General features: G+C 45.7%; 1 protein-coding gene across 1 annotated transcript in view; it reads left to right on the top strand.

The window, feature by feature from the left end:
- The window catches only part of MAML2 (mastermind like transcriptional coactivator 2), a 217,309-nt gene extending 196,791 nt beyond the window's left edge, over window positions 1–20,518 (top strand). Inside the window, exons 3-5 of the mRNA XM_075081741.1 lie at window positions 6,938–7,141; window positions 10,143–10,254; window positions 15,773–20,518. Of these exons, the coding sequence (XP_074937842.1) occupies window positions 6,938–7,141; window positions 10,143–10,254; window positions 15,773–16,755 (1,299 nt within the window). The 3' untranslated portion in view covers window positions 16,756–20,518. The remainder of the gene's footprint in view (window positions 1–6,937; window positions 7,142–10,142; window positions 10,255–15,772) is intronic.
- The last annotated feature ends 443 nt before the right edge of the window (window positions 20,519–20,961 follow it).

The following is a 20,961-nucleotide window of genomic DNA, read 5'->3' as shown; positions in this document are numbered from 1 at the left end:
AAATCAGGTGCGTGCTCCCTACCGTCACGATCATTTCCACTTTGTAGTATCTGAAGGGACTCGTCGCCTTTCCTCTTTGAGCTCTGTTGCTTGGTTTGTTGGAGGAGTGACACAGCATTTGCTTCTTTTCCTGGGCTGGATGAAGGCACAAGCATTTCTGGCAGATAGCCTGGGCTTGTGAAACTGCAAATGCTAGTGTCCGTGATTCCTTGTGTATGTGCCTTGGAAACATGGTTGGCCCTGAAATTTTTGTCCTGAGAGCTCAGATGTTCACAGCAGAAAAACACAGAAGATGGTCTCATGTGGCTGAGCCAACTTCTTACAAAGACTCCACAAAATTACTGAAGGGGAATATCTTGCAGTTTTCACCCAGCTGTATCTCTGGATATTAGACACAGGAAAAACAGGTCTTGGAATCTTGCAATAGTCAGGTTTTTCAAGTGCTATTTATACATATGAATGGGACCTTGCTGGAATGTGTAAAACTACTTTCTGGCAGGGTATTAGGAGAAATTCAACCTATAACAGTATCTTCTGCATTATTAACTTTAGAGGCTTTTTGGTCACTCTACAAGACCCTTAGAAAGCAATTCACTAGTGCTTGGCAGATCAACAGTGAGGGCTGCTCACACTCACTCTTCCAAGCATCTAACTCAGGTGTGCCTATAAACATCTAAAATTAGGAGTGTAAGGGCATGTTCCTATCATCTAATCTGACCTCCTAACTTAGTTGTCTAAATTAGTCATCTAGAGCCTATTTATACAGCCTTGTCCCTCTGTACAGTGAAGGGAGACCTCCAGCAGGCAGTTCAGTGAGAATCTGATCTGGTTTTGGTTAGAGACCTAAACTTAGAGGAAACACACTTTCATGCTATATGCTCCAGATATGCAAAAAAGTTGAATGGGTTGAGGTGCTCAGGAAGATGCTTTTTGCACCCTCATCAGGCCGAACAAGCAATAAGGCAAAGGAGACTTGGGCTGGCTGCGTTTCTGCCCAGTCTATGTTATTTCCAGCCTTGATACGTAGATCAGATCTGCAGCTGTTGCAAATCAGCACAACCTCAGGAACTACTTGGGGCTCTTGCAGTGTACACTGGTACAGAAAGCAGTGCTCTGCACTCCAGTCAACAGTGGGAGTTATTCCTAAAAATAAGAAAACTCTTAGCTTTTTCACTATAGTTAAAAAAGTTCTTACTTGACAGGCACTTTGCCATAGTCCTGCTGGAGGCTCGCTTTCTTGTCTGAGGCAAAGACGGGGGCAGGCAATGCTTGGAGTCCAGATGTGCATGGAAACCTCAGTGTTTAGCAGAAAGGGGTGCTTCTGCTTGCATTATAGGTAGCAGGAAAGCAGTGGTTCAGAAGGGGGTGGGCAGGTGCTGAGATCAGCCATTGGATGAAGCACCCCGTGCTTGGCTTCCTAAAGTTGCATGAAAGAAGACCAACAAAGCTGGTGAAGGGTCTAGAGAACAAGTTCTATGAGAAGTGGCTGAGGGAACTGGGGTTTTTTAGTCTAGAGAAAAGGAGGCTGAGGGGAGAACATGTCACTTGCTACAGCTGCCTGAAAGCAGGCTGTAGGGAGGTGGGGGTTGGACTCTTCTCCCAAGTAACAACTGATAGGATGAGAGAAAATGGCCTCAAGCTGCACCAGGGGAGGTTTAGATTGGATATTAGAAAAAATTTCTTCCCTGAAAAAGGTTGTCAAGCATTAGAACAGGCTGCCCAGGGAAGTGGTTGAGTCACCATCCCTGGAGGTATTTAAAAGATGTGTAGATGTGGTGCTTAGGGACGTGGTTTAGTGCTGGACTTGGCAGTATTAGGTTAACGGTTGGGCTTGATGATCTGAAGGGTCTTTTCCAACCTGAATGATTCTATGAGTGAAATCAGCTCTTCTGAATAAGCCTGGTACTGCCCCGTGCTTAGCCCCAGGGGCCACTTGAGACCCCCAATTTCTGGCTGTGGAAAGCAGCACGCTAGCTGAGGTGGTGGAGGTTCACACCAGGGGGTCACGTGAGGTCTGGGCTTTGCCACCAGCCTTGCACCACCCTGAAACGATGTGGCAGGACTTTGGCGAGGCACTCCTTGGAGTCCTCCTCGTCCTCCTTCCAGTGCTCACTGTCCAGGGTGGTTTGCAGCCAAAGTATAATGCCCTTGAGACGTTCATAGGGTCAGGACAGCCACCAGTCCCTGATTTAAGAGGAGGAAATCCACAGAGGTGCCTTGATCTCCACCATCCTCACTCTAAATGACCTGTGATGCAAATTAATGCAACTGAATCAAACAGCTCCTCAGTGGAAATGACATGCACAGGTTGAACAAAACTTTACACAGCATCCCTCACTGAGTAGGTTTCAGTGAATCAATCTGAAGCCTTTTATTTTTTCTTTTAACTCATTGTTTCTTTAAATCAGAACTAATGTAAAAGGAGAGCAAAAGTTGGCACTGTCGCTCCTGACCTGACACTGGCACAGAATGAGCTGCCCTACTGAGGAACAGAAAGGTGGAAAAAATTTCCCCCACACTATTTTGGGGGAAAATCTGCAAGAAGCAGAAGCCTGTCCTGTGACACAGACTCCAGCACTCCTTGCTGGGAAGCAAAGAGTCTCTGCGGGCATTGTGGTTTAGTAAAAAATTGACCATCGTTTCCCTTCTGTCCCACCAAAATTATTCATCAATTCAAGGCATTTCCAGGAGAAAGAGTCAAAAGATTTGCACATCCTTTTCCAGCCAAGTGTCCCTAAACCGCTTCTGAACTACAAATTCAGAAATGCAAGCTTGCAGAAGGCTTTGAGGGGCTCCTGACAAGCTTTGGAGAAAAAGGTAGAGGGAGGAAGGGAGGAAGGTGCACTTTGTCCCAGCGGCAGAGGGGCCCTGCCAGCTCTCAACTTTGCAGAAATCCCTCTCTCCAGCTGCACATTGCTGCTACTGCTCAATAGAAAAGCAGCGATGAGGAAAATCTCTTTCTTTCCCTGGTAAACACAGTAACATCTTGCATTTCTGCAGAGCCTCTCACCCATCTCTTCCAGCTCCATGGAGAAGCCTTTTCAGAGCAGTGTGGAAGGAGCCTGCAGCGCTGTGGGGTCATGGAGGGAGGGATGCCTGGCACTGCCTGCAGCTCCTCGTTGTGGGCTCAGCCTAGAAAGCAGCATTTTGTGTCCAAGGTTTACGGAGCAGCACAAGAGGTCCTGGAACAGGAGAGAGCTCACAGCAAGGAGCTGCACGAGCCCAGGAGGTGCTGGGCAGGGGCTCACTGGTGTGAGCTGCCAGACCTGGCAGGGCACAGGTGGGACAGAGATTGGTCAGGCTTGCCCTGCACTGTGAGCTGAAGACCAAGGTGAGGCAATCTGCAGTACCTCTCGGTGAAAGCATCAGGAGTGGCCCCAAAAGGGGCAACAGAGCTGATATCCAGCCAGATCCAAACTCACAGGTGGGGTCTGGAGAAATGGAAAGAGAGGGGAAAGGAGGAGAGGAGAGGAGAGGAGAGGAGAGGAGAGGAGAGGAGAGGAGAGGAGAGGAGAGGAGAGGAGAGGAGAGGAGAGGAGAGGAGAGGAGAGGAGAGGAGAGGAGAGGAGAGGAGAGGAGAGGAGAGGAGAGGAGAGGAGAGGAGAGGAGAGGAGAGGAGAGGAGAGAGAAAAAAGAAAAGTCAAGTCTATTTTGGAAAGCCCATATGTGTGTTAGAAGCCAAAACCTCCCTCATTTGTATGAACACAAGTCAGCTGCAGCAGGCATAGTGAAAAGCAAACTCAGTCTTAAATGTTTTGATTTACTGCTAATTTAAACTCTTGAGCATAATGTTCTTTGTGATGCTTATGAACAAAACCCCAGTTGTGCTACCAGATCTGAGGAGCTTTCACTGCCTCTGCCACTCTTCCTGCTTCTTGTAGGTTTTATATCTCACTGTAACAGGGTGCAACGTGCCTGCTTTGCACCTAGAGCACTGCTGTGCTGGAGTTTTGGCACCAGCAGAGCCGATGGGGGTTTGTGGTTCATGGTGAGCACTGGGTCAGCCCTTGGCTGCTGCCCCTGCCCCAGCTGGCACTGAGCACAGCCCTGCAAGGGCTGCAGCTCATCTGCAGGGCTGGAGGAATGCTGCATGCATGAGCTGTGCCAGCAAGTAGAGCAGGAGTTGGGGACGAACCCAGACTGACACTTGTACCTGTTGGAGGTGTGATACTTCCATCCTGTCCCCAACACCCGGCTGGCTGCAGAGATGTGCTCCAGGCTTTCTTTCGTCAGAGGTTTCTAAAGTTAAAGTGCATAAAGCACAGGCATGAGAACCTGGGAATGAAGTTCAGAAGGCCACCTGAGCTTTAGATGTGTGGAATCGTAGTAAAGCTGCTGCAGTAAAGCCAGGCTTAGAGCAGGATGAAGTGGTTCAATGAAAGCAAGGCAGCTCCAACCCAAATCTTCCCTTCCTTGGTAGATATGTCAGAAAGCCTGGTTTGCCTAAGCTTGGGGGCAGAGCCCCATGACCCTGGCAGTGGTGTAGCCCTTCTGCCTTCTGATTTGCAGTGATACAAGTGCAGGGTGAGAGTAAGGCGCGATAGCACTAGTTCACGAAGGGTCAAACTGCTGTGCAGCTAATCCCCTGATTTATTAGGAAACTGCTCTTCCTTCTCCCATCGCATCACTGCTGACAGAAGATCAGCAGGCAGAGGTAACACATCGTAGATTCATAAGCGTACACTGAGATGTCATGAACAGCAGAGAAAGGACCAAATGCAAAAAAACCAAACTGGCTCCAAGTTAATGATTTATACTGTTTTCTCAGGGCCTGTTTGCCAAGCAGCTGGTGTTTTGTGCCAATTGCTGTTACAGAGAGCTTTCTTTGATAGGTATCGTGAATGGACACTACACGGTTTATCTTAAAACTAAATCCCTCCCCGCGGCTTATATGGGCTGGCAGGGGATGAGGGAAAGAAAAAGTTGGGCTTTGCTGGTTTGTTTTTTTAAATGCAGGACTACGAAAGTGCATTTGGGGGAGCCTGCATTATCTGTGCAAAAACACAACAGATGAGTTCTATTAATGGATGTAACATGTGGCTGGGTTCAAACTAGCGTTGTCTTTCGAATATAGAAGTCAAAGCCAATTTATTGAAACATATTTTTCTTTTCAAAATATTTTAAGAAAGACAAAAAAAGTTTGCGCAACAACTTGGCAAGCAGATCTGTTGAGAGGAGGTATTTTCTATCTTGCAGCTAACATAAGGGCTGAAAAATGTGGCAGTACCGAGCAATCCTGGATTCCTTCTGGAACTGAAAGAAAGTGTGCAGGATATAATTGTGTAAGAGCCCAATAAATTCTGAAGGGTGGGTTTGTAACACTGCCTTGGGGGCTGCAGGTGGCTCCAGAAGAATGTCATGGGTTTTATTTCAGTAACAGACGTCAAATACTTTATCTAGCTAGCTACGCACTCGTGTGGCCACAGAATTATTTTAAAATAGAAATACCCATGACAATCATTGTGTTTCTTCCATGCCAGATGGTAGAAAGATAAGTTGGATTAGTTTGGGGTGGGGGGGAAGGGGGTGTGTGAGTGCAAAAGCAAAGGCACAGAAATGAGCTTTCCTGGAGTTTGCAAAGTGATGAGTATCAGTGCTCCGCAGCCTTCAGGGCATGAATAGGCTATGCCTGGCCTGTTCTTGCTTCACTGTTGGTCAGTCTGTATTTCTCTGGATGCCAGTGGAGGCAATGGCCATGGAGTAAAGCTTTACTTAGGTAGTAGACCAGACCTTGGGACTACACCTTGGTATTGAGAGAACCGCTGTAGAACAGGGAGCATCAGACTGCAGCTGTCAGGGATTCCTGTGTTGTGGAGCAAATACACAGCTATATTATGGTTATACAGAATTAAGTGGTTTGGTTCCTATGGTCAACTGCATCAAAGTGGAGTCAGAAAACTGATGTTTCTCATGACTCAGTGACCTCTCCAGTGTCTCCTATTTTCTTTGCAGCTGGGCAGCTAAGGAATACCTGACTATCAAGTGATCCAATGTAGGCTAAATATTTTTGTGGGGTAACACATTTTTTGTGTGTGGACTGAGAAAACTATTCTTACATTTGGTAAAGGTCCAAGTACTAAACAGTAGGGGAGCAAGTAGACAGAAAACATATTGTTGCCAAGGGAAACCATGGGTAAAAGAAAATGAGCAGCATATTGTCATCCCATGTTCATACTCATCCTGTATGTGCATGGTCTGAGTCCCCAAGTACCTTCCCCATTGCCGCCTGAGATGACTTTTTGCCATTCCTTCCTCATGAAGCTGCACATGGGGAAGAGGAGGTGGAGCTAGATCCATCCCTCAGGAGACCCTAAAGCCCTCTTTAAAGTCCTGTCCAGTTACACAGTTACACATTTGTTTTACCACGGAAGCTGATAAACTTTAAGCTTAATTAATCCTGCCACTAACAGGAGACAATTAGGAGACAATCCCCCTCTTGTCAGGGAGGTGACGGGAGGAATGAAAGCAGCACCACTCACCCCACTGCGAAGTAACAACTTACCGCTTCTGTATTTTCTAAGAATAGATGCCACTTCTAGCAATGAGTCTGTAACTTCTCCCTGCTGCTTGCCAGATGGTAGGAACCAGCAGACGCCGAGTTTGTTCCCTTGTGGTCAAACAAACTGCCGTATGGCCCGATGCAAGTTTCCTGAGAGATCCCCAGGACGGCTCCGTTACTTCTGTTAACGTTTCCCAAGCTCCTGGTACAACATTGAGGTTTTCCACTGGAACCACCTGGCACGTTTTCAGAGTCTTCCATGAGTGATGAAGTTACTCGATCCCCTTCTTATTTTGTCAAAGCCTTTGTATCTGTCGCTTGTCCTGAGAGTCTGTGGGCTGCGTCCTATACTTGAGCTAATTGCATAAAAAGGATTATTTCCTTTTCTTGATGCTTGTTATTATTTTCATCCTTCACGAGCCATTTCTTCTGTTTCAGGATCAACACTCTGTGGTAGGCCAGGGAGCTGGCCCCACTCCAAGCTCCAGTTCTTGCTCAAATCCAAACACTGGAAGTGGTTACATGAACTCATCCCAGCAATCAATGTTGAATCAGCAACTGATGGAAAAGAAACAGGCTTTGCAACGGCAAATGATGGAGCAAAAACAACTCCTTCTACAGCAGCAGATGTTGGCAGAAGCCGTAAGTTTTCCAATTCCTTATTTTACATGGAAAAGATTGTCATAGAAACAATAGAAAAGAAAGCTAAGATGGCGGGAGAAAGTCCCCAAAACTTTGAGGTCATTTTGGCAAGGCCTAGAGCTTCTAGTGTGTGCATCATATTTTTCAGCACTTTGCTAAGCCCTTTTGAAACCCTCTTCAGTTTATATGAAACAACTCAAGTATCTGAGCTACTGTGGTTTTGTTACGAGAACAGGATCAGCATATGCTTAATTTGAGGCATATGAATATTGTCAGTGGTTTTCTTTGCAAGACAAGCTAAGGTGCACTGCTACGCTGCTTCAACCGCAGATGAAAGTTGACTTCCAGGCTCTGCAACCTAGGCAGCGTGGTATAAAGTGACCTGTGTATACAAGGATCAGGTACATCGATGTTAGTGTTCAACACAAGTTTGTGTGCTTGGCTGGGATCATATATGAGTCCTCCTTTCTCTGTTTTTCTTTTTGCATTTCCAGATATTTGTAGCCAGTTCTTCTCTCTCCTTTGGTATCTGAAGTCCAGTTGGGAGTTTCTGGTCATTTTATGAGGCATGGGGGATATTTGTGGCCTTGTTGGGAGTGAGAAATACTAGAATCCACTGGTTTTGTTCCACTAAACTGGCATTGCTGCTGATACTTCACAGAGTCAGCTGAAGGTGCTTCATGGCCCATCACCCATGGCCAGTGCAATGAGGGGGAGTCCCAGCTGCCCGGAGCAGTAGCACATGCCCTCTGCATCCTCATATGCACTGTCCCTTGGTGGCCCTGCTCGCCAAAGCACAGAGAAAAGTCCTAGAAAAGGAGCTGAGCTTGGCATGTCCATGGGTGGGGCCTGTGCCTCATTTACCTCAATGTGCATCTCTCAGCCTAGAGAGCAGACCCATTCATGCCAGTCTGATATTTTGAATTCAAAACTTTATTTTCTCTATAAAGATGTAGGCTTAGAAATACTGACACATTTAGTGAATGCCATTCAGTAATTAAAGAACAACACAGAAGTGGAAAAGCATTCAAGTTTTTGTGGGGGTGTTTAAAAAAAAAGTTAAGTTTTTTTATAGAGAATATCTTTTTGTTTACAAATTTATTTCCATTCCAAAAATACAATTAGAAAACTTGAGTTTGAAATTAAGGATTTCATTTGTCCTGTGAGGGAAACCTTTGCTGGGTTTTTAATTTATGCAGAAGAAAACTGAAGTTGCAGGTCAGCTCAAAACACTGTAGTTTTCTGTCAGAATTTTTAGCAGAACAGAAAGTTAATTGCCTCTGTAGCTTTTCTTAAAAATAAGTAAAATAAAGATCAAAATCACTCTACAGAATGCATTTTTTGATCAGCTTGTGTTTGCTTTTGTATCGTGTTCATAGAAATACACACAAAGCTTGCCTACAGTTTTTACGTGTATTGCAAGGATTTCCTGGGAGATAACTTGACTTTCTTCTCCACAAGGGTTCAGGTCAAGCAGTATGTTAAAACAAGTGGTATAAATCTTAATCAGACCCCTCATTCCCAGACTACATTATGGAAATGCCTAAATACCACAAGAAAGGCTCTTCTCCCAGTGTTTTAATGTGTTCCTGGCAGGAAAAAAACCCCAGATTTTTCACAAGAAGGTCTGTTTGCATGCTGTTTTCAGGCAAAAGATCGCCAAATTACTCTGTTGGACATCCAACACCAGCCAAGGCCTGACTTTTTTTCACACCAAGAAGCCAGTTTGCCATTCTAGCAGCCGAGCACAAAACCCAGGCATGTTGCAGAGAAGGGGCAAAGCCTGCCCAGCAGCTGCCCACTAAGCATGACTCCAGAAGGCACATGTGCCCCAGCAATGACTAACCAGGGACTGAGGTGGTCAAACCCCCATTTTCCTGCCATGAGGCCATGTATCCTGAGAAGTCGTTGCTCATGGGCAGGTAGTAGCACTTTGGAGGCATCAAGTCACAGTGATGCTGATGAGAAATTTGGCATTGACTGGTGCCTGTGCTTTCCAGATCTTTATGAACACAGGGCAGGTAGTCAGACTTCAGTTTAAGGACTTATATTTCTATCGTCCCTTCACCAGATTTGTGTCCCTGCAGGCCCAAAATAAAAAAATCTCCCCCACTAACTGGCTTTTTCTGCAATCTTTCCCCACTGTCCTTCCCCCAGTGCTTGCACTCCAGTGTAAGAGGAATGCCAGCATCACGTACATGTATGGGGAAGCACAGGGGAATGGTGGGTGGCATGAAAACCAACTAGCCCATCCCAGCACCATCCTTGCTAAACCCTGGCCATGTATCCTGCTGGCATCCCTGCTGAGGAGAAGCACCAGGGAGGACAAAGCAACAAGTTTTCCTGATTTCTGTGGGAGCTTCTCCAGGGCAGGAGGAAGGACAGAGTGCGGGATGGGCACAGCTGGGGTTGGGCATGAGAAGCTGAAATGCCTTTTGCCAGCTGTGCACACTGAGAGGCCAACATGGGTGAAATGGGTTGGTGAACAGGGCCAAGGGGCAGGTGTGGACCATGCAGGTCTGGACCCTTGTTGGTCCCCAGCTGCATCCCAGCTGTGTGTTTGGCTTAGACCTGGGTGTTTGGTCTGCCTCTGTGCTTTCTCTGAAAGCAAATCCAGCTGCACAGACAGGGAGGGAGCCATAAGGAATTGTCAAGTCCCTCTGTCTGACAAGCATGGTGAGAAAGATGGTGCAGATGTTGGAGGACAATTTGTACTTCAGTACAGACGTGGCCAATGTTTGCGGAGGCTAAGCAACTCTCAGTGATTTTAAGGAAAGTTAGACCAGACTTAAACACAATACAACCAGCAGAAAGGTTTCCATACAGCCTTCAGTGGGTGATGGCACAGGTTCACAGCTGCCTCTCCTGTTGACCAGACAGGGTGAAAGGAAGCAACACTTCAGCTTTGTTCATACTGAGAAAAGAAAGAGGTAAGGAAAACACAGAGCCATGAAAGCATCAAGAAAAAACAAATTAATGTATTTCTACTCTAATCCTCTAGGAGAAAGTCACTCCACAAGATCAGCTTAACAGACACTTGACACGACCACCACCAGATTATAAAGACCAAAGAAGGAACGTGGTCAACATGCAACAAGCAAACCAATATCCTGGTAAGTGCCCAAGTGCTACATGAGACCTTCCTTCCTTCCAGCTGGAAGACTATCCAGAAGAGCCATGCATGCACTGATAACAAGCGGCTGATTTTATGGGTATCCATTTATATCACCGCAGAGGCAGTGAGTGGTGGCTGCTGCTCTCCAGTACTATTTACCTTACTGCCCACCACCACTGAGAAGTGCTGATATATGATCTGGAGAACCAGCTGATGGTTCATCCAGGCTGGTGTTGCATGTCTCAGGCACAGAGAAGGAGGTGGCACTCCCATTAGCACTGCCTGAGGGAGTGCACCCAAACAGCTGACACAAGTGTCCTCTTGACTATGCAACTTCACTCTATCCAGATGCTTCTCTCATGTGTCTTGCTTCAGAGACTGAGATGAGAACCATCCATCCCTTTGAATGGGAGCTCATGTACAGTGTGAGAACCCTCATATTGATTTTTAAGTGTCCTGTATGACACCATGACAGGCAACCTGAGCAATCATCTGAACTTTTGGTAATACACCATGGTCATGGCCTCAGTGCTGCTCTACAAGCAGCATTTCAACAGATCAAAAAGTCGGGTGAAAGCCCCTGCTTTCAGCCAGAACTGCCCAGGGCAGAAAATGCCCAACACTTCAGGGCTAGTCCTTGGTTTCAGCTCTTGAGCCCTCACCTTTTTGGAGAGTCTAGTTTTGGGACCTCAGGGCTGCCTGTTTGGCTTTTCATGCTGCTCACCTTGCTGGAGCCTCCTCTGAGAGCACAGAGTAAGGAAGAGGTGCTGGGGAGAGAGAGGAGGTAGGGGGGAAATGCAGCAGATGGGATCAAAGGATTTTCTTTAAACTGCAAAGCATCTGTGCATTTAAGTATAAAAAGGATCTTTTACCTTCTAGTAATTATATCTTTGTATACAACACACTGAGGGAAAAAAAAAGACTTTTTGGTTTGTTTGTTTTTCCATAACTGTTAGTCCTGTAGATTCAGCCAGGGATCTGAGTCTTTCCTTCCTAACTGACTTTGTAGCAAAACTTTTTCAGCTTCTATTTTGCTTTTAACTAGTTCCCAAGTGCAGCTCACTCACATGCCACCCCCCTGCTGAACCTTCTGGCCATGGCACCAACAGCCCAGCTACACATGGAAAGGCTGGGCTGGGCCGCTTCAGCAATGTTCATGCACTCCTTTGCTTTGTTTACAAGTTCTAGCAGTGACCTGCTGTGGTCTGGAAACGGCCGCTTTCTAATGGGTCTAAGTGTTTATCATCTTCAGTGCATTTGCACAAGCATCAGTGATGCCAGCGTGATGACCCATGCTGAGGGCAATGCCACAGGGCAGAGAGAGCCCTGCTTGCTGGCTTGGTACCTCCTGTGCTTGTAAAACAAATGCATTGGCAACCCCAGCTGTTTGCTGGGGAATCCTGTGATTTGATGCGTTGTTTAAAGGCTCATTCCTGCAATCAAATTATTAACTGAGATTCTTGGCTTTTACTTAAAAGCAATCAATTCCTAGCCCATGAGAGAAAATGGAAATGACTGCAGCCGCATCTGTGAAAGGCTCCAAAATAAGTAGATCACTATTGTTATGTGGCTTTTCGTGTTCTTAATCTGATGGACTTGTTGCCAATCTCATGGCATTTAGAGTCCCATCTCCTGGGTTTGAAACATGTGGGATTGGCAGCACTTGTCCATTCAAATCTCAAGTCCCTGCTGAGTGAGCCCAGAGAGGAGCAGCTTTTCAGGCGAGCCTGGGAGAAAGGGCTGTGCTGGAGCTTGCAGCAAAGCTACCAGATGGAGCAATTAGGAAACTCTTGCATAAGGGAGTAACAACAGGGAATCTGTTCCCTATTTCTGGGAATAGCTTTGCTCAGGTCAGAGAAGAAGAGACAAAAAGTGAAATAAAATAACAGAGGGGCTTGGAGAGCTTGGTTAAGCATTTTATTCCTCTATGCTTTTCCCCATAGTGCCACGTCACAGCAAGAAATCCCCAAGACAAGAGCAGGTGAATCGGGCAGTGAAGGTGTTTCTCTGAATTGCCATAGCCTGGGGTGCCCAGCTGCTGTACATAGTGCTGCCAGGGCAGACATTTCTTCCCATCTGGAAGAAATCAGAATGGAAAATATTCATGTTAAAAATAAAAGTATAAAAATAGCAATACAAAGAAAGAGGAAGCTTCATCTTTTGCATAAGTACAACCCATGTCCTAACCACTTTTGCTCTTTAAAGAGCGTGGCATTTGCAGGAGCAGTGCGACGGTAGCCCTTGCGGCTGCTCAACAGCTGGCAGGGCCACTCCGAGAGGGGCTTCATCCCAGCGGCAAACAAAGTGACTCCACAAACTTGTAGGTCAGCTGAAAGGAGAGAACCAGCTCTCCCCAGATGGCTGTTCCAGGTCCACCAATTTCTGTACTATGCCTCCTCTTTAGTATCAGGGCAAGGGAGCAAACAATCAGAGCCCCCATCTCTACCACCCCTGTGAAAAGATGTTACAGTATTTCCAAAAATCAGTGAGCAATGCACAACCCACTAGCAAAGCCAAGGACGGGCTAGTTGTGAGGTTGCCTGCGGAGCACTGATTTTCTCCTCTTTGTTTCCAGAGCTAAGTTCAGTTAGGGGGCTCCCTGGGAGGACATGGAGGAGAATCTGACTGTCCATATGGGCGTAAAACCAGGTGGATTCTTCACAGCATCTCCTGTCCCTGGGACTGCCCAGCTTGGGAACTGAATTTAGGTACTTAAGTTAGGACAACATAATTGTTAGGACAATTAGATTCTCTGTAGTCAAGTGTGTCCTGCTTAGAGCCGGTTTGTGGAAAAGCCTGCCCTTCCAGGATAAGGTGAGCTTCTTAATTTAGGTATCTATGTTTATATTGATTTGGAACAAGCAACTCTGGTTTGTGGAGTCACACTCAGTGTAATAATGATTTGGGAAGAGATTATTTTTAAGTACTTGAGGGAAAAAAGAATCATTTGCATTCATTACCAAATGGAAATAGCATATGTATAAAAATAATGCAGAAAAGGCAGAAATATATGATAATTTTTCTCCAGTTCCAGTCTGAGGAAACTGAACATCATTATGGTGAAATTTCAACAGGGACAGTATATTAAACAGCTGTTCCTAAACATAGACTTTTTAAATATGCATGTGCATGATTTGTCTTCAAGAGTTTTAAAAGAGTTGGCTGAATGGTTCTCCAAATTCTTAATGTCACTTTTTATTTAGTCTTGAAACTCCACGGAAGACTGCTAATGCCATGACAAAAATTAAAAGAGTAAGTAGGTAATTGCAGCCCTAGTGACCTAACGCAGAGCTCAGCAAAAAGACTGGGGAGCTGATAGAGCCTGAGTAATAAAGAATTTAGGAAGGGGATATAATTAATGTCAGGCAACATGGGCTGGTGTAAAATATTCTTTTCAAACTAGCATGGTATTTTTTCAGTCAAACCACAACTTTGGTTGATAAAGGTAATAGTTGTTCAAGTAACATCCTTTAAAGCATCTGACTTTGTACTGCCTGTCTTGGTTAAGAAACCACAGTGATATAAAATTACATAGCACATAAGGAAATGGCTGATAGATCTCCAGATATCACTGTAAACAGGCTGTGTGATTACAATCGAAAGGACAAACACAGTCTGAGATGATGCTGAACAAGAAAAAAAGAGCTTACTTTACATCCGTGTTGGAGATGTGCAAGAGCTATTACTGTGACCAGCTGTAATGTACAGCCTTGAAATCAAATGTTGAAAACTGCCAAGTTGTGAAAAGAGCTTAGAAGGACTGAAGGACTCAAAAACATGCCACGCTGAGACTGATGTATTTGGAGAATGCTGTAGGCATGATCACAGTCTTGAAGCACCTGTGCAGTAAGAAAGAATTGATGATGGAACAACTAAGAAAATTAATGACACAGACCAATATACAACAAGATTTGATGACAAAGTCATAGTTACTCAAATTCAGTCTGGTTTTGTTGTATGTACGAAGGATCAAACCAAGGCATGACCAACAAATTGCTACTAGTTGCTACCTATGAAATAGCAAAGCTGTGGGGCTGTATATTCCTCTATTCCTTCTCTGGGAGAGGCTCAGGGAAGTCCCAAAATGTGGTAGTACCTTGGTAGCAAGCCCATTAAATGGCTTTTCTCACACTTTGAAAGCCACCCAAAGTCATATGAGAATTTAGCTTGTACTGTGCCATGTGGCAAAGATTTCCTCATCTGACCCATAGGCTGTGTGAAGAAGCATCTCCTTTCCTTTGCCTTGACCCTGACTTCTAGCTGCACTTCTTGTAGGGCTTGTAGTGGAAGCGACAGTAGCAAAGGGAATTAAGCTGTGGAGCAGCTGATTGTGTGCAGAGGAGGGTTCTCCACACTGCCATCCACACTGGCTGTGTTTAGAAAACATTTGGTCTTTTTCAACCAATCTCTCAGGGATTAGTTCAGACCCTTGCAGTGCATAAGCAATCAGCCTACATTGCATAAATAACTTATTGTGGCCTCAAAATAGAGACTATGCAGCTGCAAATCTGCCACAGAAGTGACCTTGTGTCGAGGTCTGGAGGCTGAAGAGAAGCCTCTCTTCTTGTGATTCATTGGCAGATGTCAGGTTCAGGAAAATCCTTCACTGGGCAGAATTAGCCACACATGGTAGATTTGTGCCAACTCATAACTTGTAGGTTTGTGATGCACAAAAGGTGATGGTCATGTGCAGCAAATGCCTGCACATCAGGTATCCTGTAGTTCCCTCATGGGCAAATCAGCTTCTGCAGGTGCAAATGGCCACAGCCTAACTGGGAACAGAGCTTAGAAGGGGCGCGTGGTTGGCACTCGCCAGGCACAGCACGGAGCTGTGTCCTCGCGCCTGCTCGGCCACCACGCGGGAGGACAAGGTGGTCACAGCCTGGGCTGAGCTGCTGTCCCAGCACTTGGCTGGGAGGGAGGCTCTAAGTGCTGCAAATGTGTGGGATGCAGTCTTGACTCCTGCTATCATCTGGGACAGGCATTTCCAGAAGAGATAGATCCCACTGACGCAGATGCCTAAGAAAGGTGTAAAAGGGGCCTGATGATGGTGCCTATCACTCCCCATTGTCTCTAGAGGGAGCCAGGATGAGCCTGTAAGGAAGAAAGGGTCTTGATCTCCTCTGCCTCTGCTCACTTAAACAGGCTTTGTCCTGTCCAGTGTGTCTAGTGTTTCTGTAAAAAAAAAGCATAGAAGTCTTCTCTCCTACCCAGCTCTTCTGTCTGTCCTTCTCTGCTCCAATATTTCTCCTACAATGAGCACCAATTCTGGCTTATCTGATGTCCTCTGAAGGGATGGAAAGACCACCAATAGCTTCATATAGACCAAACCACCCTTTAGATGATAGGCATTTTTAATGGCTTGAGCAAGTTCATGCAAGTCCTCTTAAGAGCAAAGTATCTTGTTCAAGAAAGTCTGCTGCTAGAAAACTCATGTTTAACCTCTTGGTATTTTAATGACACCACACATTGATGCGCTCAAGTTTGTTTTAACACTTTTGTTTTTACCTTTCCAGGTGGTTCGCCAGCTGTGAGTATGAGTTCCAACAGTATGTCCTTACCCAACCCAATTTCAACTCATAGCATCATGCCCCAGAGCTCCAGCCTCATGTCCACCCCCGCTGGGACTCGAATGCCTTCTGTTCCTGCCGCTCGGAGTATGGGCTGCTATGGGAACCTTCCTTGCAACCAACCAAGTGCATACAATGTGACTTCAGGAATGAACCAAATGCAGCCACACAGAAACCAAAATCAAGTCCTGCCCAGTCAGAATAACCCCATGATATCTCGACCGCAAACCATGACGCAGGGAAACAACGTAGCAGCTTTTGGGGCAGGGTCAGTGGTCAACTCACAGCAAGTAAGGCCAAGCTTGAACCATGGAGCCACAGGTATCCCCGTGCAAAGGCCGGCCAACGTGATGATCACAGCTACTGCCACTGCCCAGAACTGGGCCCCGCAAGAAGCTGCAGTGAAGCAGCAGGATGCACTGAAGCCCGCAGGGGTCCGCTTCCCCACCGGCACTCCATATCCTAACCAGTCTTTGCAACGCAATGTAGGCAACCAGCATTTTCCTCAGCGTGCATTGGCACCTCCTAATCAGTTAACAGCAGGAGTCCAAATGAGGCCTCCTCTAAACCAAATGCACCAGACTCTAAATGGACAATCTGCTGGCTCACTACGAGGTCTCAGCATAAGACCTAACCAGCTGAGAGGACAGACTATGCCTACCTTAAATCAGCCAGGAACAAGTATGACACCTCCATCATCTCTGCCATCAACCAGTTTCACACCTACCAACCAAAACTCTCGGGCTTACCAAGGAAGTGACCATGGTAATGACCTAGCGTTTGACTTTCTGAACCAGCAAGGTGACAGTATAGGACCTGCGCTCAACAGTGACTCAGACTTTATAGATTCTTTACTGAAAACAGAACCTGGTAACGACGACTGGATGAAAGACATCAACCTCGATGAAATTTTGGGGAACCACTCATAAGTGGTAGTACTAAGGGTGAACCAGATGAAGAGGCAGTAAGGACATTAGCTTTCTCTTTAGATGCCAACAACCTGCTTTATTAATTTACACTCCAGTAACTGGGCTGTCCTTTAAAATACCATGTAGGGCAACTGCCCTGTTTGAAGAGTTGCTCTAGGAACAAAACTGAAGTCTCCCCTGATGAAATTATAACATAAGTGATATCCATGCCTGCCACAAAAGAGTGAGAACACGTGAAGGGTCTGTTCCCCACACCAGTGCCCAGAGCATTGCAAACCCATCAGTTCTTCTCACAGGGGCTGTGTGGAATAACATGTTTAGCTTCCCACCCATGGAAGCACCAGACAGAGGTATGGGTTGTGGAACATCGTTTCTACGAGTGTGAGTAAGAGCCCAAGCAGCCCGGAGCTCTTCAGTCATCGTGTTTGCAGCCCTTAACTTCCTCGGGACTACTCAGCCCTGACAGCATCAGGCCCTGTGTAAATCTCATTGCGTTGCAAAAACTGTTTACTTCTACACAGTACAAACTCACATTTGCTTTCCCGATCATTTTGGTTTAAACTCTGTATGTTTTGTAGCACACAAAAGGGTAAGTGGTCTCGTCCAAGGGAAGAAGGAAACAGATCATCCAGTGCATTACTCAACGTGCTCTAGCAATCGCTTTCTCCCTTTCATCAGTGCTTGCAGCGAGTATCAGAGGAGGCTACTGTCCTGCCAGCGGCACAATCATTTTGGGCACTGAGGGGAACATGAGATGAACTACACCAAAGCTCAGGATCCTGACTTTGCCACCTTGCCCTACGCCAGGGACTCCAGTGACTTAATGGACAACTTAAGTGAGAAGGGCGTTCATGATGTGACCCTCATCGACTACTTTCCCAGTCCGTCTTAGAGGAGGGCAAATGCGTGAAGTGGCCCAGCTAAGCCACTATCCTCATTTCCATCTTAACCCACAGTGAGTGTCAGGTAGTTCAGCCCGGTCCTCTTCTGTCAAACAGGTTCACCCAGGAGAAATGCCAGCATCTCTGTCTGGGGAGAGGCTACCGTTTTGATTGTGCAACAGTTTGGCTCCATCTCACTTTCCCTATGGAAGCCATATGGGGGGAGTTGAAAGAGGTCAAATGACGGCCAAAGTCCCCACAGCTTCTGTCAGGCAGAATATGAGGGGCTTTGCCCCTGAAACTAGCATGCAGATCATTTATAACCACCTGGGTTACTCACAGTAGGAGGCTCCACTCAGCCACATCTGTGTTTGTAAATGAAACAGTTTTGGGGAATATTACTGGGCACTGGACTCAATCATCTGTTCTCGGTTTGGGGATGGCCCAGCTGACATTGCCCAGAGCAATTTCTGTGCATCACTAGGGGAGTAAACCTGGAGCAAGGACCATTCCCATAGACAGTTTGCAGCCACCTTGCCTTGGAGGCTAACACAGCAGAGCAGTAAGGACACACGTTCCACACTGCTTGACCAAAGTGCCAGGAAATTGTCTCGGCTGTGTTGAATTTTCTCCTATAGCCTTGGTCAGTCAGGGCATCAGAAGGAGGTACTATGTCACTATAAAGCAGATCCACAGTGAGTCAGACAGGAGGATTCATAGATGGGAACAGGTCTTGCAATTCAAATGAAAATGCTGTTCTTTAAAATGATGTGGTGTGACGTGTTTCACAGCCTCCCCTGAATCAGCTAAAACTAGATGAGGCAAAAGAATACAATGCCTACATTCACATGCCTCGGTGCCAAGAGGCATTGCTCTGTCCCATGCAAGGGCTTTATTCATCCTTGTTAGTGGCAGTGGGATGAGTAGGCTACTTGACAATAGCCTCTGCACTTATCTGACCTATTTCTCAAGAAAGGTTTTAATAAGGCTTTTCCAGTTACTTCACCCTGTCATTCCATGTGGGCACAATTTTTCATGATGTTTCAAGAAGCATCATCACACAAATGAGCGCCAGCATCTCCAGGAAAGGTGTAACGTGGGCATTTAGCTAGATATGCCAGTTGAGGTGGGCTGGTCCATGATGCTGGTCATTCCCAGACATCATTTTCATAAGAGGGATGAGAAAGCCTGCTGAAGAGTCCCTTCTGCTGCCCCAGCCAGTGATCATTTCACACCCTGCTTTGTGTAACGTCATGGCACAGCTGTCCAGAAAGGTCTCTCCTCTCCCCGGTTTTGCCTGGGGTGCATGTGGTCCCTTTGATATGCCAGTATGATTTTTCCAAGTCTTTAGAGAGCTTTTCAGCCCAGGTCACTGGCGCCCCACCTAAGTTTGGGGAGATATAGATGCAGTCTAACAAATGAGTCCCCTATAAATTGTACAAAACTAGACTGAAATAGTAGCTACTTGAGTGTAAAGTGGAGGGAAGATTGGCTCATCTGTCTCACACACAGGCATACACCCCGTCCGCGAGCAGGTCAGCAGTGGCTGCCGAAGCTCTGGTAGGAACGGATGACTGCGTTGCCACTAAGGCCAGGCTGAGTTAGTATCATCATGAGCAATGGGCACTGAAGTCTGGTAACTTCAACTACCCTCACATACTATTAAAAAAGCCACACTGGTTTGTATGTTACGGCCAGATTGTTTTCCAGATCCTCAAATGATGTAAAAAAAATTGTTCAGCTGAGGAGCTGGTCCCAAGACTTCAGGATATCATCTGGTGGTGGATTTAATGCTGAACTTTGTCCCGTTGGCCTCAGCCTGGAGTGGAAAAGACACTGGGCTGTGAGTGCCATCCCCGGGATCACAATTTCATCCTGTCGTAACAAAGGTAGAGGTGGTTTGCAGTCCTGTAAAAATACACCTGATGCATTTGAAATGTGAGCTCGTGAAAGACTCTTGCAGCCAAAACTTGAATCCAATACCGTTTCTTCAGAACACTCGTATCTGAACGGAGCTAGTGTCTTTTTCTTTTTCTTTGCAATGGCTAAATGCACTACCCTTATAGTCTATTTTTCATCATTGACCGGGCACTCTTCACAGTATTGGGTTGTAAATATAAAGAATTATTTGTTTTGTAAACTTTTGTAAAAAAAAAAAAAAAAGACCAAAAAGTAATAATATTTTGGTAGGAATAATAAAAATCATATTATTTGGGTTATATTTATACATATGTGAAATAAATATACTATCAAAAAGTTGTATTTTATACAAAAAGTCAACGGTTACCTTTTGTATTCTATATACAAAGTTTTGTATGATATGATTGTTTATTTTTATCTGCAGACTTCAACTTTGCATTTTGGGGGAGGGCAGAATGGGATCATGGTTAAACAGCTGGGTCTGACCCCAAGCTCACTGAAACCAATGGAGTCTTTCCATTGCCTTCACAGGGCTTTGAATCAAGCCTTTAAATCACCTTCAGATATGTTTGACATCTGAAGCTGTCTGGAAACCTCAACATGAAAACATTCCAGGTTTCAAATTTTTTCCCTGAAAAAGGCTTTTATTATTATTATTGTTATTGTTATTATAATTGTATCTCTTGGGAGGCAGGTGGGACCTACGTAACTGTCGTGTCCTTGTTGCATGTATGTCTGCTTTATATTTTCCCCATATTATAAACCAGTGTTTCTCTATACAGACTGAAAGGAAAAGTTGCTGTACAGAAATGTTTGTGTTTATGCATTTTTACATGTGGCTGTATATACCTCCTAGTACTATGCAGTGACACTTATTTGACTCCATTTATTTTTCACCTAAACATGAATAGTATGTTTTTCAGTAGCTATCAAAACTCTGCCAAGTAAATCAATCAAAATTATCCCAAGTGTCTCTTTTCTTAATATGAATTTTGTAATGAATGTCTGTTTAGTCAACTGCTCATTCATCTGAGTAAATTAAAATTACAGTGATATTTTAGGAGGGGGTGAGAAAAATGTGCATCTGACAGCTTCTGGGAGCTCAGTCTGCCTCTTTGCAAAAGAGCTGCAATGTTTTCCTACTGACTGAAGACATGGTTTCATTACCAGCAAGGGTTAACAAATAACACATGGTATTTTAGCTCCTGGTGGATGGGTTGGTGTAGTCTTGCAGCACAGCAATTTGCTCTGGGACCTGCTGAAGTTACAGCAGAGAGCTGGGTACCCCAAGAGCTAGGTACCCCAAGAGGGCTGGCCAGGTCCCCAAGCCCATGCCCTGCCCTGGATCATGCCCTGGTGCTTACTGCCCCTCTCCCCACTAGCAGACACCCCTAATGAGATGCCA

This window comes from Phalacrocorax aristotelis, chromosome 1 (genome assembly GCF_949628215.1).
Source record: "Phalacrocorax aristotelis chromosome 1, bGulAri2.1, whole genome shotgun sequence".
NCBI classification, from domain to species: Eukaryota; Metazoa; Chordata; class Aves; order Suliformes; family Phalacrocoracidae; genus Phalacrocorax; species Phalacrocorax aristotelis.
Note: the sequence above shows the minus strand (reverse complement) of the source record. Positions and strands in the feature narration are given on the sequence as shown.